Below are 18818 nucleotides of genomic sequence, written 5' to 3' on the forward strand. Positions count from 1 at the left end.
CCTCCCTGCACATCCTAGGTACCTCTCTCTGCCTATGCTGAAGCAAATTGTTTTAATGCCTTAAATTAAGCTCTATGGGGGAAAAGACTCCCAGTGCCTGTAAAGGCAATACTCCTTTTCCCTTTTTCATAGTGGTGAAAAGCTGATTCACCAGTCTGCAGATGTACACTGAAAACTTGAAACTAATTTACCTTTAGAGTCTCCCTAGATCTTTCTATTTTCTTCCTTCCCAGTGTCTTGTTATCGTTGAAATAGGGGTAGCATTTCGTTATCTCTTTGGTAAGTTGAGGCACAGAGAAATGTATTTGTTCAAGACTGCAAGGCTGCTGGTGACCTTGAATTTCCTGGTTGTCTCTTGTTAACCATGAACTTACAACCTTAGAACAGGCTGTTTTGTTTCTTATCAGCTGTAACATAAAACTTCGACATCTTGGTATTATCTTCTAATACAGTTCAAGAATTTACTGTGCTAAGTATGAAATGACTGTAATACCTGGACGGACTTTATCTAAGCACCAATCGTTTTCATCAAACATCTGTCTGAGAGGTTGTGTTGAGAGATCTGCTCAACAGGTGGCCAATGCCAGGAAGCTCTGCGTAGGAAGAAATGTTATTGCTTGTGTAATATGCTGACTTTCTGAATTGTGTCATATAATTAATAAAATTGTAACTGGATAATAATGGTGAATTAGTGTTGCAGCGATGGTAGAAGTTTAAATACTAATGTGAAATGCATGGGTTCTGTATCCATCCCATAATATTTACTGCTTCCTTTACTACTTCCTAAAACTTTCAAGCTATCAAAAGTTGAATGGTGCCCTTTGATTATAGTGTCTTGGCCCCTAGGAGGCAATAGGGGGAAAAATCAGACCAAACATGCCACATTCTAAACCAAGATTTTTGTTGCTAGATTTCTGATTTGCTTTTTTCTTTGTATTATTTTCTCTGAACTCTCACAGCTATGTTTATGCAGTTGTCCTAAAAAGGTGAATGATGACCGAGTGGAAATTTAACTTTGTGAAGCACTTTGTCTTGTGACTTTTTATTACATTGGAATAAAAAAGAAAAGTTTATGAATCCTTGAAGTGTTTAGAAATTATGCAGTGTTGTGGTTTGATTTTTTTTTCCTTTTTTACATTTTGTCTCACTAGAGCTTTGTCTTTTTAGATATTATTTGTGTGTTAGCACAGACTCATATTTCACTTAGAAAATGTGGAATGGCATTCTTCCTGATTCTTTTTTTTGGAACTGTTTCAAGATAAAATTCTGGTAAAATTGACTAATTTCACAACCCATTTTTATTTTGATAGACTGACATATTCTGTCAGTATGCTCTTTCAAAATGTGTCTGACTACCATGAAAAATGAAGAACAACAAATCTTTCACCAGAGAGGGAAAAGGGGAAAGTCTGTGTATTCACTAATTATCTTGGAAAAATGAGACCTACATTGTCATACAGTATTGAAAGGAAAGGTTTTCCCTTAAACTTGAGGGTTTTTTAAGGAAAATTTGGGCAATTCTGTGTCATTGCAAAGTGCTAGGCTGAATGTTCTTTGTGAAACACTGTTATGATTCCATGTCTGTCTTTGATTTCTTCATGAAGTGTGTTCCCTTTACAGGAGCGCTGTAGCTACCTAGAGTGTCAGCATGGGTAACCACTTCCCTGGGCAGCCTGTTCCAGTGCTTGACAACCCTGTCAGTGAAGATTTTTTTCCTAATATCCAATCTAAACCTCCCCTGGCACAACTTGGGGCCATTTGCTTTTGTCCTGTCACTTCTTACTTGGGAGAAGAGACCAACACCCACCTGGCTACAACCTCCTGTCAGGTAGCTGTAGAGAGCGGGAAGGTCTCTCCTCAGCCTCCTTTTCTCCAGTCTAAACAACCCCAGTTCCCTTAGCTGCTCCTCATAAGACTTGTGCTCTAGACCCTTCACCAGCTTTGTTGCTCTTCTCTGGACACGCTCCAGCATCTTAATGTCTGTCTTGTAGTGAGGGCCCCAAACCGAACGCAGTACTTGAGGTGCGGCCTCACCAGTGCTGAGTACAGGGGTGCAATCACTTCCCTGGTCCTGCTCGCTGTGCTCTTTCTGATACAAGCCAGGATGCTGTTGGCCTTCTGGGCCACCTGGGCACACTGCTGGCTCATGTGCAGCTGGATGTTGACCAACACCCCCAGGTCCTTTTCCACCAGGCAGCTTCCCAGCTACTCTTATCATAGAATCATAGAATGGTTTGGGTTGGAAGGGATCTCAAAGATCATCTAGTTCTAACCCCCCTGCCCCTTTCCCCAAGTCTGTAGCGTTGCCTGGGGTTGTTGTGACCTAAGGACCCAGCACTCAGCCTTGTTGAACCTCATCCAGTTGGCCTTGGCCCATTGATCCAGCCTGTCCAGATCCCTTTGTAGAGCCTTCCTAGCCTCCAGCAGATCAATACTCCCACCCAACATGGTGTCATCTGGAAACTTACTGAGGGTGCACTCAATCCCCTTGTCCAGACCATCGATAAAGATATTAAAGAGAACTGGCCCCAGTACTGAGCCCTGGGGAACACCACTTGTGACCGGCCGCCAACTGGATGTAGCTGCATTCACCAAAATCTCTTTGGGCCAAGCCAGCCAGTCAGTTTTTCGCCCAGTGAAGTGTACACCCGTCCAAGCCATGAGCTGCCAGTTTCTCCAGGAGAATGTTGTTGAAATGGTGTCAAATGCTTTACTAAAGTCCAGGTAGTCAACATCCACAGCCTTTCCCTCATCCACTGAGTGGGTCACCTTGTCATAGAAGGAGATCAGGTTGATCAAGCAGGACCTGCTTTTCATAAACCCATGCTGATTGTGTCTGATCACCTGGTTGTCCTGTACGTGCCACGTGATGGCACTCAGGATAATCTGCTCTATAACCTTCCCTGGCACCGAGGTCAGGCTGACAGGCCTGTAGTTCCCCAGATCCTCCTTCTGGCCCTACTTGTACATATCATGACTGCTACTAGGAAGTAGCTAAATATATTGATCAAGAGCTCCATTTCTACTCTGAAGAGTACGTGTGTGGTGGTTTGGGGTTTTTGGTTTTGGTGTTTGGTTTTTTTGGGGGTTTTTTTTTTTTTTTTTTTGAGAACCACGGGTCATGGAGAAGGACAATGAAAGGACTTAGGCTCAAAATTACATAATAGAATACTTTTTTCACATTTCTTTGCCTTACTGTCCAATTCGGTAGGATTATAAAGATTTTTAGATCTTTATATATTTATTTATTTTGTGCATATATATAAAAATAAAAATGCCAAGTCACCTTGATCTGTTCTGGTCGTTATCATCAACAGAGCCAGCAATTCTACTTTGTATTGGAAAGAAAAAAGGTGATCTACATTAGCTTGTGTTTCCCAGTCTCCTTTTACCTGTTTATCAGATGTGCCTCTAACAGACTTACATGACAGAAGGGATTTAATTCTTTATCTGTGCTTTGAAATTAAGACTTCAGGTGCAGATGTACAGCACTGCTGGATGCAGCATAGCACTGCGGCCTCTCACTGACTGTGACATTGCACTCCAAGCACAGTTGGTTAGGTAATTGAGTGGAACAGCTGCATCTAGTATGAGACTGTAGAGTAGGAGGTAGGTTGTGGTGTGTTTAAAAAAGAAACAAAACCAAACAGAAGTTTTATCAGTGACCAGCAGGCCTTGACTGCAGGCTTTGCTGCAGCTTTTGCTAGATGCAAATGCTGAGGTGCTCAGGCTGGAGTGTAGGGCACTGAAGAATGTAGCAGAGACTTAAATCTCAGTTGCAGATACATCTTGAGATAGCACAGGGCTAGTCTTGGAGGAGGACGCATGCTTAAATATCATGGTTTGGGGATATGTGAGGAGGTGTTCTTCAGTGTGACACTTAATAACGTGAAAACGTTGAAATGACCTGCTGGCCTTAGGATTTGTCCAGCTTGATGTGGATGGAGTTGTTGCTGTGAAATTTTTTTCTTCAGTGCTAAATACTTGCAAAGCAGTCAGGGCCCAGCTGTGGTGTTTGGTGAATTCATCTCCTCTGTATGGAATTACTACCACTATTGCTTCTGATCTTGGTGTGGCAGCTAATAGAGAGAGTAAATGAGGACAGTGGCCACTTCAATCTCAAGGTAGAGGTCTCTTCAGATAAGAGTGCATCTTGTGTCACTTGATATCTTTTCACTTGCTTGTCTCTTGATATTGCTGTTTTCACAAGAACAGCTATGCTGTTAATGGTAACTGCTCTTATATGAAAACTGCTTGTGGTATCAAGCCTGTATGTTGTTGAATTAGCTACCAGCCTATGTAGCCAAAACCATGTTTTCTCACAATTCCTTTCAGACTTCTGTGCCTTCAGAAATACACTATGTAACGTGGTCAATACCTGATGCCCCTTATCTCTGTTTTGTTGTTGGTTTTGTTTGGTTGTTTTTTTGTTTGGTTTTGGGGTTTTGTCTTTAGAGATGTCTGTTTTCCACGAGGTTGTTTCTTGGACTACTCATCTGTGAAAAGAAAGAGGTCTCTGACTCTTCCTGTGTCCAGGCCAGCTTTCTGCATGCCATCTACTTAAAATATCTTGTCATAAATGGAAATTATTTATGATCCTTCTGTATTTCCTTTAGCTGTCCTTGTTGATGTGAATCATGTTGGCCTTTGTGAGGAGCTAGTTTTCTGACAGTTCTGTTGTTATGTGAACTGATAATTGCAACTGACCTATCCTCTGGAAAGGACATTCACCCTGCAAGGGTATCATGGATCCACCACATGTGGTTTGCTGGTAATAACTGCAGTTGCTCTGAATGCATAGCCATTTCAGTGTGGAGATTTTTTTTCCCTTTTTTCTTTTAAAATGATAGCTCTGTCTCTCAGACACTGACCCTGATCCTAGCCTTTTCTTTTTCTGTGGTTTGTCTGTCCTTATTAGACAGTCTTGTCTGGAGGAACACATACAGCTGATGTTTGCAGAAGGTTTTTTTTTATCAGCTAAGGGGCATAAGGTTATTATAATGAAAAACTTGTATGCATACAGCCTAATGTCTCTGTGTACTTCAAATGATCTATATTGAATTCTTCCATAGTGAAGGAACGGGCCTCTTTTTATTCTCATCTTTATTCTTATCTCTAATTCAAGTTTTGTTTTTTGCATGAACTCTCCCAGCAACTTTTGTTAATCTCTTGCTGATCTCAGTTGCACCTTCAAGGTAGCTCTATTCATATGTTAACATGTCCGATGATAAACTTTCATCCCTATTTGGATTTACCCACTAGGCTTTGCTAGCAGTTCCATCATAAAGAACTTCAGCAGAGTGGCATATGGTTTCCAGTCCAGCTGTTCTCTTCAGTGATCTATTTCAGGGCAGCCCAGCTCTGAGTTCATCAGAAAGGCTGATACTAGAGTGGCTATGACCCTTCTGCTCCCACAGGAGCTGTGTTTAAACTGGATCATTTCAGTGCTGGGGTTTACAGAACAGAACCACACAGTTGCACAGATTGCAGTAGAGGGACTAGTGAATTCCAGCTTCAGGGCAGGAATGAACTGGTGGCATAGTTGGGGAGAGGAGCTCCTGAATCTGGTTACTGCTGAAGTCTTCATGGTGGGAAGCCATGGCATGACTCGCATCCAGACCTGTTCCTTGTCGAAGAAAGGAGGTGAATCCTCTGGTACCAAGTGACTGGCAGCACAAAAGTGAATAAAATCTATGATTAGAAGCAGAGCTGAAGTACCCTTTGTTGCATGCATAAGGGATAATGAATCTGGTAGCTGTCTTGAGTTTTACTACCTGTCATATCAAAGCTACTGTGTGTTCTCTGCAATCCAGCAGTGTGTCATGTATCTGCTGATGTTAACCCTGCCAAAGACAGTATTGCATCAGGACTACCCACCTGATTATTTTGTACTAATAGAATGAACTGTTAATATATTGTGATTCAGAATGTTGGACTTGTATACCAACATGGCTGGTGTCATTGGAGGCACAGCCCACATGAACATTTTAATAGTGTGAAGACTCTTTCCTTTGTCATAGGAATAATCACATCAATTTAGGTATACTTTTATGCTTCTGAAATGATATCTGTGCTATATTGGGACTTTTCCAGGTGTAAACTACCTATTGGAGCTCTTAACTGCTTCTGAAATGTATTCTGAAGGGGAGACAGGAAGGGAGGAAAAATTACCAATAACAGAGCAATTCTCAGCTTGTCAGTTTGGTACAAGATCTCATGTAACATGGGTTAATAACCTTAATAAGAGAGAATGTAAGGCCTCTGAAGATCAGCACTCTTGGTAGCTAATGTCAAGATTAAGTTGACCCTCCCATGGTTGCAAGCTGTGATAGAAAAGAGATCTTTTTCAAGTATCCATTTTTTAACTATATTAAAGTTTATGTTAAAGGATAATGGAAAGGGCATTCAGAAATTTAAAAAGAAAATTAAAGGTTTTTGAAGTATCCCCCCGAAGGAGAAGTGACACGGTCACCTAACACTAGTACTTACTGCTCATTTTAGTCAGTTATACCAGTAATTTAATGGAGCGTTATCAAAAGTCATTGCCTTCTACTGTGTTTATGCAGGTGTTAGATAACTACTTTTTCTGTAATGCTGATTCTTTTAATTAGAGTTAGTTTGCACTACTCCTGCTGTCTTTGATTTGATGATTATGATGCAATCTTCTCAAGGTGGCTACAATCTTTGATTATTTCTACCAGACCTTTTTGACTTACAGGGCTGGCTCTGCATGATTTCTTGCTGAGAGTGGAAGCCTTTTTCTTCAGGAGGGGTAAAAACTACTTTTTGAAAAACAGAGTCTTGAGATCTTGAGAAATATTTGCCAAGTTGAGTAGAATTGTATTTTCAGTTAAAGAGCCCTGTGGATATCTTTTCGGAAGTATGAGCAAGTCTATCTTGCATTTGTAAAATATTCTGATTTTTTTTCAGAGAAGACTCCTAGAAGGAATAGTATACTGGTTCTGAAAGTGAGAAAGGAAGGGAAACAGTCTCATGAATTTTCATACTTTGCCTTATGTGATTTGGAGCAGGCTCTTGAACCATATCTTCTCCCATCGGATACATACCTTAAATAGCAGACTGAAGAGTTCATATTCACTACAGCAATGAGGGGCTGTATAAATTGGAGTGTTTATGGAGAGATTGAGACGGAAGGTTTAAAGTATCTTGGGGGAAAGAAACTAAATGTAGGTCTTCTGTCTCCTTGGATGTTCAGCAGGTAGAGGATTTTGAACCAGTATCTCTCATATCCTGGAAAAGTCTTTAACTGTTGTGCTGTGTGGGATATGACAGCATTGGGTAAATACTTTTTGTCTTCCTTTCTTCCTGATTTCAATATTCCATATTAATTAAAACTTTGCTTTACTGTGTATGTATTTTAAAAGTGATGAAGAGAGCACAAAACCAAAAAAGAAACTCTTCACCTGAAGACAAGTGCTTTGACCAGAAACAGCACTGTATTTTAAAGCTAGCTTTAAAAAAATGCAGTTGCAGGCAAACCCAAGATTTACTCCAGTTTTGGCTGGTTGGCACAATTATTCAGAAAACTTAATGTTTTGATACTTCCTCTTGTACTACCTTGGGTTTTTTTTGTTAGAATTCAATGAGAGCATTTTCTACTTGCAGAAGCAGTGGTGTGTAGAAGTGTTCCTGTTTATCTGGTTATCACCTGCTAAAGTATAAGTATAAAGATTTTTATGGCATTGATGGAAGAATTGGAGGGGTTTTTGTCTGGTGTATTTTGTTCTTTGCTCTGACATTTTAATATTAATTATGTGTATTCTCCCTTCCTCCCAAGATTTCTAACAATCTGCTTAAACCATCCTTGTTTCCTGTCTTAATAGTACGTATGTACTACTGTGCAAAAGTAACACTGGCAAAAATAATGCATCTAAATGATCGATTCTGTAATTTTTAAGTCTTTTGTGATCTGAGAAAGAGACAATATGCTCAAGGTGTCTGTTATTCCACACTCTATGCAAGTAAACATGCATATTTGGTCACAGGCTATTTTAATTTTTATTCAACATGTATCATTATGTTTAGTAGAGTGAGTATGTTGGAAGAAGTGATCAAGTAGTTCAGTAGCAGAATATTTGACTTTTGGTACTGACCATAATTTTCATACATCTGTGTGAGTTACTGTAATTTCTTTTCAAATGTTTTTTCTGCAAAAGCTGATAATGAATTTAAATGCTAAAGACTCCATATTTCGATCTGTGCATCTGAAGTTAGCTTTTAAAAATGGGCTCTTGAGTTGAAGGAAGGAAAGTGTTCACTGTTTAAGGCTTTTCACTGCCTGTGAAAAGCCTGAGTTGGGAAGTACTTGGCTATGTATGTTGAAGTCAGCAGAGCTGTATGCATAGTTTTGTATGTGCTTAATTGTCTTGCATAACTGTGGCTTTTCTGTATGATGATTTCTGGATATATTTATTCTCTAGAAGAGTTAACAAATAACCAATTTTTTTGCATGGTTCCTTCTCCAGGGACTGTCTCAGGGCATTCCACAGGTTGAATACAGTTCTGTAAAGTCAATTTCAGAAAGCCATTTAAGTGTCAGTAAGCAGGCAAAGATGAGGTATTCACATGATTAATTCCCACAGATCTGTTGCTATAAGACAGCTGCATGAGGTAAAGTTATTCACAGCAAGCATGATGAAGCACTTTAAGGTTGTTCACAAAGACACTGTAATAGTTCTGGTTGGACACAGTGTGCAGATATGATTTGGTCAAACCTAGATAATGCTCTGTCAAGTATCTGTCTTACCCCTTTTTCTTGATTTTCATTTCCTTACACTTGCTCAGCAAAACCAGCAATGCTCTCATATCCACCTGCGCTTCTGTTAGTACATTGGTAGGAACTGCAGCTAATGGTTTACTGAGTGTATAGGAATGAGTTTCTAGAAACTGATGACAGAAAAAGCAAAGTATTTCTTGACTGGCAGCCCTCTTAGCCAGTGTTCTGACTGAGTCATTGCTTGGTTCTGGCTGTTGCTTCGCTTAGTGGCTTGCAATGTTCTTGTTCCTTTTTTTTTTTTCTGCTAGATACAGCTGCTTATTCACATGGAAAAATGTATCACCTGGAGGCAGTCTTCTGTTCATGGTTCATTGTGTCCTATGGATTTTTCCAGCAACCCGCCTGTCTTTACAAAGCCTCCTAAGTGATGGTGATAGGCTTTTTTCCTGTTGCAGGAAAGGAATGAGACCACCAGTCAAATTCCAGCAATGCTGCAGATCATAAAGCAGCAGAATATTGGAGGTGCTAGGCTTTTTGTTACTGTTTTTTTGCATATGAAGATATTAATGTTTTATAATGCCAAATGTTTGGTACGGTCAGATAATGATTTGTGTTAGGCTGAATTTTGAAACATAGTGGAGGGGTTCGTTATAAGGGGTGTTTATTTTTGATAAAAGTAATGTTTGTGAAGTTAATGAGTATGTTAATTCTTGTGATTGCCTCAGAGTTTCTAGAAATGATGGAGTAGATGCTTAATCTTCAATCCTGTTTGTGACAAATTATCTCTTGAAAATTCAGGTGCTGCATTTAGTAGAATTCATACAGAAAATCAACTTAGTTTTCTTAATTTTGAAGCAAATGGAGCAAGTGCTATTGTTTCCAGTGGTTTGAACATTGCAAGGCTGTCTAATTGAAAGTACATAATTAGGCTGTCAAGAAGTAGGGAATAAATTGAATCCATTTGCAGAAAAGCTGTTCATCCCAATATCTTAATTCAGAATATTTCTTAGATGTGTGAGAGTAGCATCTCTTCAATATGTCTTTATCATGTCTGAAGAATAGCAAGATAATTTCACTAAAGAGGAAGGTGTGAATATGAAAGATATACAAGACTTCTCCAATTACCTTATCTGCTGAAAGCCTGAGGGGCAGAAAAACCAGTAAAAGAAATAGAAATCTATAGTACTCTTTCCTTTCACTGTAGGAAAAGAGGATACAAATACTAAATTTTTCCATTGTAAAATTTCAGGCTATAGTTATTCAAAACTATATTAGTATAGTTATTCAAATATATTGAAATATATTCAAATATATTGAACTATATTAGTATAGTTATTCAAAATATTTTTTGCTCAAACTTTATATTTGCTTCAAGTTTCAATTTTTTTGGGTACTGAAGTAGTTTGAGGACTACTTTTTTTTTTTTTTTTTCTTGAAAGGTAAGCAGCTCCATATAGGAAAAGTTTAGGGACAGACTGGTCCCTTTTCTAGAGGCTATTCGGTACCAATTTTAAGTGAGAGCGAACCGCAAGAAATAGCAAGAATAGATAACCAAACAGTGCATTGTTCGAAGCTTAGGAAGCAGCCCTCCTTTTTCAGGTTCAGCAAATCCAGGTAGTTTTAAGAATGTCTGCAGTGAGGTATTATCCTAAATAATTTTGCACATGTGAAGACTATTGTGCTTCTATTTTTTCAGTTGAATGCTCTTTCAAATTTCTCTTTAAGAGAAAATGCTTATCGTTTACATGTGTGAGTTTACTATTTCTCAGCTTTTCTCAGGAAAAGGTATTAATCTCTGCTAGGTAAAAATCTCTAAAATATAAAGTGGTTGATAGTCTGTTGAAGCTCTGGATGGAGAACGTGAATCTAAAAAGTCATATTTTATTAAAGGAGTTGCTGGTCTTAGAGTGTGAGTCCAGTTGGGTGGGATGGCTAGTGGATTGGGTTCTTTGGTGTGTAACTTCTTAAATTGATAAAGAAAATGTAAGATAATGTATATAGTTGGGAGGAGGGCAATTTATGGTTTTTCAACTTTAATGTGTGTATCTAGAAATGAAGTTAGGCACGTGTACATGTGTGTATATGTGGGTATTTATAGTAGGCAGCGTCACCAAATGCATATGAATAATAGATATATAAAAGCCTCATGAGGCTGCTTCTAGCAAAAGCTTCATTTTCTTTCTGATATTTTTATGGTGCTATTATTGAAATTGATTTAAAGCTTTTACAAAGTTAGTGAAAGTACAGTTCAGTTAAATACTCTTCCTCTCCCTTCTCCAACATCCTCCATTCCATCCCCTCCACGATCCATTTCCCCCTTTTCTCTGTTCTTCTTCCCCCGCTTTCTCCGTTCACTGTCAGGAAGGGGCGCCTCAGAAGAGTCATTTCAGCTCAGCACGTCACCGTCAGAGACTAGTGGAACCAGCAGCTACAAAAGTGAGTGCCTTTATTGAAGGACCATTTTTAAAATGGAATGTCATGTTGGCGGAATATTTGTTAAAGAGCAGCTCTTCTGTGTGTTTGGTGGGAGATTTAGTTACTATTACTTGAATGCAAGTGGTATCATCACTGTCTCTAAAAGTGAACTTTATGACTGTAGGGATTCATATTCCAGTGCAGCTGTTGTACTTTCTTGAAAAAGTGGGGGTGAGATTTTTTTCTGTCTGCGAAGTGAAATAGAAACTGTATGAAGGGTTCTACTTCGGTTATATTACTTTGTGTGATGTCTGTTTTCTTAAATATGTGTGCAATTTGCCTCATTCTTAAACAGAAGGCTTTCATTGAATAAAAAAATGGCAAGGATGTGGAAAATTATCAAATAGTCTATTATCAAGCTGTGACTTTGGCATCAAAAGATATTAGCAGTACCAGTTAGTTTGTAAGACATTGTTCCACCTTCTGAGACATGCTTTTTGTTAACAGTGTATAAAACAGTTTGAGATATTCACTGAGTGTGATGTTATTATGGAACTTTTATTCTTTAGGCTAATAAAATGTACTATAATGCATATTTTAGAGTATCTATAACTGTTCAGCTGTTCTGTTTTTTCTACTTTTTGTTAGTCCAGCAAAAGTGAAACTGTATATCCATTACTACCACCTCCTAGAAATCCCATTCTCCGCTCTCCTTTAGATTTAGATTACTTGCAGAATTGATTACAGTATTTACGTACAACCTTTGATACAGGTTGAAGTAAACCAGTGGTACTAGTCATGGTCTTGGAAGAAAAGCCCTGGTTTTTAAGAAAGAAAAAAGTGGACACATATTATCTTGTCTTACATTTTAAATTATGACTCCAGTCGCTGTTGTCAGACCAATTCTGTTGCTAAGTGTGTTGACTCATTATTAGTTGTGTTGACTTTTACTGTTGCCAGCTTGTATTATTTATTCCTTTTGGCCTGTAATAACATTGTCAGTACTAGGCTATCCTTTTGCTGGTCTGGGGATGGGCATTTTGATGGTTACAGATGCAAAAGTGAGTAAAGTATATGTGTATGTGGTTTTGGTTTGTTTTTTTAAAAAGGATTATTTAAGAGCAGCAGTTAATTTTCAGTGATTCTGTACTGTCTCTTAAGGGGCCTATTCTTTTGACAAGCCACTTTCTGTGTGCATTAATGTACACTAGAATCACTCCAGGTAATTCCATCAATGTGGAAAGCCAAAGGAAAAATGTATACTGAAGTGCAGTTCTGTGGACATAAGCTGTGCTAGCTTTTGCTTTCTCCTCTTACCCAGTTTTCTACCATACCTCAGTGCCCTACGGTATGCCGGGATGCACCTTGTCAAAGGTAGGTATGCTGTCAAAACCTCAATTTGGTAGCTGTAAAGCAACCTTTGCGGTAGTTACATTTCTGTTTTGTTTGGGACAAAGGACGAGAAAGGATCTTGAGGAGTGTTTCCAGGGCCCTTAGCCACTGCCCTTTAGTGAGTGTCTTTGCTGCTGGGAGCATGTTGGTTGGCTGTGCTCAGTGCTATTGGATACCAGTCCATCATCTGGAGGGGCTGTTATCGCAGACCACATCACCCTGCACCTCTCCCTATACAACCATTGTCAGCAGCTTCAGAATGACCATCTGCCTAGAAAAGACTCTTCAGCACACAGTAGGAACATAGCTCTGGTTGAGTGTTTTGATTAAAATGTGTCTGTAGGGAAGAAAAGGGAGGCAAACAAGCAGCACTGCTTCATTGCCAATATTACGTGACAAAAGAGAAAAACTGCAAGTTCATAGTTCCCAGGGGCATGGACCAGTCTGCAGGTCACCCACCTGATCTCATTCCTCACTGTCCATGCAAGAGAATGATGAAAACCTGGAACAGTAGTCTTCTGAGACCTGCTCTTTGAGAACCTTCCACTAGGTGGGTGGTATTTCCACATGGCAATGCAATAAAACTAATTCTGACAGGTATCTGCACCCATCTGTGCTTACAGCCACCGTTTCCCTTCATCCTCTCCTGTACGTGCTTCTCAGTGAAGAACAGCTGCCATGCTTTATATCCTAGATACATACGCTTTTTTTCCTCATCCAACACCTTTACTCTGTTCTTGGAATCAAGTGCTACAGTTGAGAGAACTGTACTCTTCCAGTCTGAGGTAACTTGAGGTAATAATTTCTGTATCTTTTCATTCTTGTGTGCTTGGATCAAACTCAGGGCTTGGATTATGTGCTTTTGCTTCATACTTCTCTAGGTCTCAAGTGTGGGAGATGTCAGGTTCACCCATGATCAGAACACACTCGGACTGATGCAGGTGATGGAAGGTAGGATGTGGAATAGGCCTCGGCAGCTCAACAGCTGCCCTTCAGCAGGAAGCTTTGGATTAGGAATATTGGCTTGTGATTCTGGGACAAGGGGGACATAGTTTGCTGCTTTGCATGGGACAGGCCCTGGAAGTAGACATGAGAGCAGTGACAGGGCTGTGTTCAACACCTTTGCTCAGTACTGTTGGGGCTGTGCTGGACTACTATTCCATGGACTGAGACTAATCAAGAAGAGGGATGAAGACAAACCTGTTCTGCAGCAGGTGCTGCAGCTGGTGGGAGCAGCAGCCCAAGGTTGCCTGAGCAGATTTCGCTGGGGAGAAGTGTGGCACATGGTGCCGCGTAACAAGCGAGGATGATAGACTGCGTTCTTCAAAGGCCCATCTGTGTTCCAAGGGCATACTTCAGGCAGTGCAAGATTGTATTGTCATGCAGATCACTATGAAAGCAGAGCAGGGAAGGGCTCTTAACACAGAGCCTCTGAGACAAACTCTGTCTTTCCCTCGTACTCCTGCTCGCACTCCCTGAACCGTGGTTTTCTGGCAGACTCACCTGCAGACTGCTGCAAATCAGTAGGAGCGTTATCAGAGTCCTGTTACTCTTCTTCCCTCCTGTTGTGTGGCATTAGCAACCCTTACCAGTAGTTGCTGTGACAACCTGATTCCAGTCATCTCAGAAGGCAAACAGCAGTGCAGCCTGTCTCCAAGCCCTACCAGAGACTTAACTGGCTTACTCTGTGTGCCTCTACAGACACACCTGCTGCAATGCGCTCTTGGCAGCCCTCTCCAATGCTCGATCCTGCAGGGCATTGATCATCCCTTCTTGGGGCTTTGGGGACCAGGGAAGCTCTCCTGATGGAGACTAGGAGGACAGGGCTGAGAGTAAGCTGCACAGGTAATTCCAGAAGTAGGAAGCTGTAGAAAGGCAACAGGACTGGCAGAGCTTTCCCAGCTTGTTCTATCGCACTCCTTATTCTGATTTATTATCTCAGGAAGAGCTGCCAGTTGCTCCTGGTGGTAGGGGTAGGTGCACAGAAGCTGGCAGTCTCATGGTCATCTTGCCATCCTAAAGCAAGAGCTGCTTTGCCTGCTGCTTTTCGACTGAAGATGGCAAATTGCCATCAGCAAAGCTGACAGGCCTTTCTTTAAGCTTGTTGATGTGGCTCTTTCTAGTTTAAAAAACACAACAAAAAAACCCAAACAAACAACAAACCAAACAGACTTGTTACTTTCAAATGGTATGTTGTCTCTTGGCTCCGTAAAGACTGGTGGGATCCCTTTTATTCGTCTTACCTTCCTGTGTAGCAGCTGTTTGCCCAGGTGGCAGGATGTTATGGAGCCCAGGCTACACAGCTTGCAGAGACTGTTGCCTGTATCAGGGACACTGTGGGTGGGGGAAAACCATCAAAGACCAGTAAAGGAATACTGGTTTTGTGCCTAGGAGAGCATCCTGGTTGGCTGTAGGGGTGTTTTGTTCTGCGTGTCTGGTCCTTGTGTTTCCTGCATCTGGCTTCGTACCTCCTGGATATGGGAGAGGAACTCTGTTTGGGAGACTTGGAGCAAGCGTTAGCAGTGATTCAGAGGACACTGAGGTACAACTTACCTAGAACATCCTCCACCTATGGTCAGCTGCCTACAGGTAATTCACCTGCATTTAGGCGCACATTCTGCAGATCATCATGGATCCAGATGAAGTTCATTTGTGGGTTAGTGATTTGGGTGACCCAAAGCAGCAAGGGACATGCTGTGTTGACTTCTGATGTGGAGGCTAATGTTTCAGGAGAGGACCTTGGCCTATCCTGGCAAAAAAGATAGTAGAATTGTAAAGATAATGGTGCTGTGAACTTGGCCAACTATGACCTTGTGTCCAACCTTATGATTGGTTGATTTATTTGATGCAAGTCAGGGAATGCTGGGCTTCAAACAATGATGATGAGCTGATTCTCTATAGATTTCTCTTTGGATCTCAATTTTAGGGCCTACAGCTGGTGGTGGTGGTTTTAGGTTCCTAGGTTAGTCCTCTCCGTGAAACTTTGTATCTTCAGTCTTTTTTGGGTCAAGCTTGGAAGTGTTTGAGACTGATATCTCCATCTGATGGAGGAAGTAATAAGTTTTGAGAGGGAGGACAGTTTTCTCCAGGTATTGGAGGAAGTACTTCCTTCATCCATTCAGTACTGATTTGCCTTGTGTCATGTTTTGGGTGTGAAAGTGACCATTTGACAGCAGAATAAGCAGTGGCAAGAATTTTAGTATGCTTACCTAACTAGGGCTAAACAGCTGCTGAAGGTATGAATAGGACCTTTATATATTTGTTGGTCTAATCACAGGACATGGAGAAAGAAGGTAAAATCAAAGAGCATAGCCAGTAAGTTGACGGAGGTAATTACTCGCCTCTAACTGGCACTTAGGTGATGCATCTGAAATAACTGCATCTAGATTTGGGCCCTTGGTACAAAAAAAATGCTGGAGTTCATGATGTACCGGGAAGAGCTGAGGAGCTAGATTCATTTAGTGTTACAAAGGCTGAGATGGGATTTAATGGTTGTCTTTCACTATCTCTAATGAATATACAGAGAGATATAGAGTCATTCATGGAGGTGCACTGCGAAAAGATGAGAGGAAACACAGGTTGCCAGAAGGGAAAATCTGAATAGGCGGAATAAATTTTTCTCAATTAAGGGTGTTTTAGCATTAGAACAAGTTACCCAGAGGGCTCCATCCTTGAAGGTATTCAAAACTTGACTGACAGAGGCCTTGAGCAACCTAATCTCACTTTGAAGTTAGCCCTGCTTTGAGTGGAGAGTTAGACCAGATGGCCTCCAGATGTCCTTTCCAGCCTGAGTTGTTCTGTGATTGAACAGTGTGTTCCTTGCTGCATGCTAGCCTCTGCCTGCTCTGTAGCAATGCAAAGCTCACAAGTGGCTTTTTCAGCATAGCATCTTCTAGCTGATAAGCAGTAGAGATGGTACAAAAGATGCTTCAGCGTTGTGGATTCTAACTAGACTGCTTTGACCCACAGAGCTGTGTTTGTTCTCAGACGTACATAAAAACAGTATAGATGTATTCTCTACGTATCTTTTGCTGTATATATTACATTACTTGGTGGTGACTTGAAACAGAAACTTAATTTAAAGGGTTGCTGGGTGATTTGTTTACTAGAACTTTTGTGGGTAGCAAATAGGAACACAGGTAGACAGTGTTAGAGTACTGGAGGAGTAATGATCTGAAGAATGAAATAAAACACTAATTTACAAAGCTGGCAAAGGTGACAGTCAAAAATCAATTTGATAAGGGAACATGGGGGTTGAGGAGGAGTTATAAGGGAAAACATTCTGACTATTTTCGAACTCTTGTGTTTCAATACATAATAAAAATAAAGCTATATTCCAGATAAATTGCCAGTATAAATTTGGAACACTTGTAGGTAACAGTTATGAAGATTACTTTGAATTTTGTTAGCTTGGAAAAAAACACTGAGAGAATGAATCAAATGAAGAAGTCCACGCTGGTTGTGAAGAGAAAGGACATTTCTGCAGAGATAGAATTAGTTTGTTTTTAAGTCATTCTGGTGTGAGTACCTTATCAATTAGTTAATCAGAGCATGGTAATCTTTCCTCAACTCATACAAAAGAATTTCTGCAGCATCTGTAAATAAAGATTTTCATAAGTAAGAAGGTCTGTTTATTAAGTTACTTCTGGAGTTACAGTAGTCAGTTACACATATTCTACTTTCTAAGCTGATAAAAAATTTCTAGAACTGTTTTCTCCTCTGCCTACCTCTGTAACTCGCAAATAGTTTGCTGTTGAGAACCATGTCTCCACCTGCTAAGCCTAGACTGAAGGTCTTAAATAAGTGGGAAGCCTCAGTAAAATTATTTACTTATGACTGTCAATAATAGATGGCTAGATGGATCAGGTGTTTTAAACCCACAAGCATTCTTAGAATTTTACTGCTTTTTGCTGCAAACTCAACACAAATTGCAGAGTCTACTCTGGGAGTAGGGTATTACTGTAACTTGTTCATCACAGGATCTACTCATTTAAAAGAGAAATCATCCAGTAGGCAGGGATGTGCAGAGAAAGTACTACTATTCCCTGGCACTCCTCTCTGGCAACAGCTGATAGAAGTTTGATTTGATGGCTAATTGATTGCTAGAAAGTTGTGTTTACCAAAGGTTAAGGAGTCTGGCAGGCATATAAATAGAAGCAGAAGATAGTTTGCAGTCATATATTACAAGTGGATCCTCTTTTTGGCAAGTTAAGGTTGTCTTCCTTATAAAATTAATCCCCGAACAAGTCAGTCTGTCAGTAGTATAATATTAATTGTATTCATAGTATTCACATGTGAGATTTTATAACCTTCTGCCCCCAAATGGAAACAAATCCACAGTACTCCCTTTTTCCCTTACTAAAACTTTAGTTTTGTAGAAGGTAACACCAGGTTATAATTAGATGTTTGCAGCTGTTACTTAAAATGTGTGACCTCCGTCCACAATGGTGCTTGCATGCCTCCCAGTTGATTAAAATAGAAATAGCTGTGGTAGAAATAACATTAGAAATTGTTTGGCTAGCATAAATGCTATGTATGCAGAAGAATATTACAGAAATTTAAAGTTGGGCTTAAGATGTGGTGAAATCAGTGGACATACATCCTCATTTAGGTGTGGGATGTCTGTGTAGGGTGGACACAAAAAAGGGGTGGAGGTGGGGCCAAGTTGTGGGCTAGAATTTGAAATGTTTACCAAGAAATGGGGCGGGGGGAAAACAGTGTTGGGAGGTATTTCAACACACTGAGATAAGATTTGTGTCATCAAAAAGACAGGGTTTTTTTCTCCTCCAGGGAACTATTTTATTCTGTATGTACTTATCTTCACTAACGAAATTATCATGCAAAATACACTGGTGCTTTACTCAGATATCTTGGTGGCGTGACTGCAGGAAAGGTGAAAGCTGCTAGACTTAGCCTGCCAGATGACTCATATAAATCAGTAGAAGAACTAGGAGGAATTTTTTATGCTATTCCCTACTGCAGACTCTGTTAAGGATTGAGTTCCCTTCTGCTGGCTTAAAACAGCTAGAAAGTGTAGAGAAGAAGCTATGGTTGTCTACTCCTAAACTTTTGCTTCATGTTGAATAGACGCATAACTGAAAGTGTTGTGCTAATTCCTTTTTTATCTTTTTTTTTTGAGGATCTTTGAGACTAGTCGCACAAGAAATCTCTGTGCCTTTGGAAAGTTCTTCCCATTAATTAGTGGATCTTTCATGACAGAAACTTGCAGACAAACTTAACAGAGGTATAAATTCAAATAACCTTCACTTATCCT

General features: G+C 40.2%; 1 protein-coding gene across 2 annotated transcripts in view; it reads left to right on the forward strand.

Annotated features, from left to right (window-relative positions):
* MAST4 (microtubule associated serine/threonine kinase family member 4) overlaps positions 1 to 18818 on the forward strand; it is a 291542-nt gene that overhangs the window by 103296 nt on the left and 169428 nt on the right. Inside the window, exon 4 of one of the 2 annotated variants that reach the window (XM_054809945.1) lies at positions 11099 to 11173. The exons of the other annotated variant lie outside the window; for it this stretch is intronic. Coding sequence (XP_054665920.1) covers positions 11099 to 11173 — 75 coding nt within the window. The remainder of the gene's footprint in view (positions 1 to 11098; positions 11174 to 18818) is intronic. 2 annotated transcript variants of the gene reach the window in all.

The sequence above is a fragment of the Grus americana genome, chromosome Z, assembly GCF_028858705.1.
Source record: "Grus americana isolate bGruAme1 chromosome Z, bGruAme1.mat, whole genome shotgun sequence".
Lineage (NCBI taxonomy): Eukaryota > Metazoa > Chordata > Aves > Gruiformes > Gruidae > Grus > Grus americana.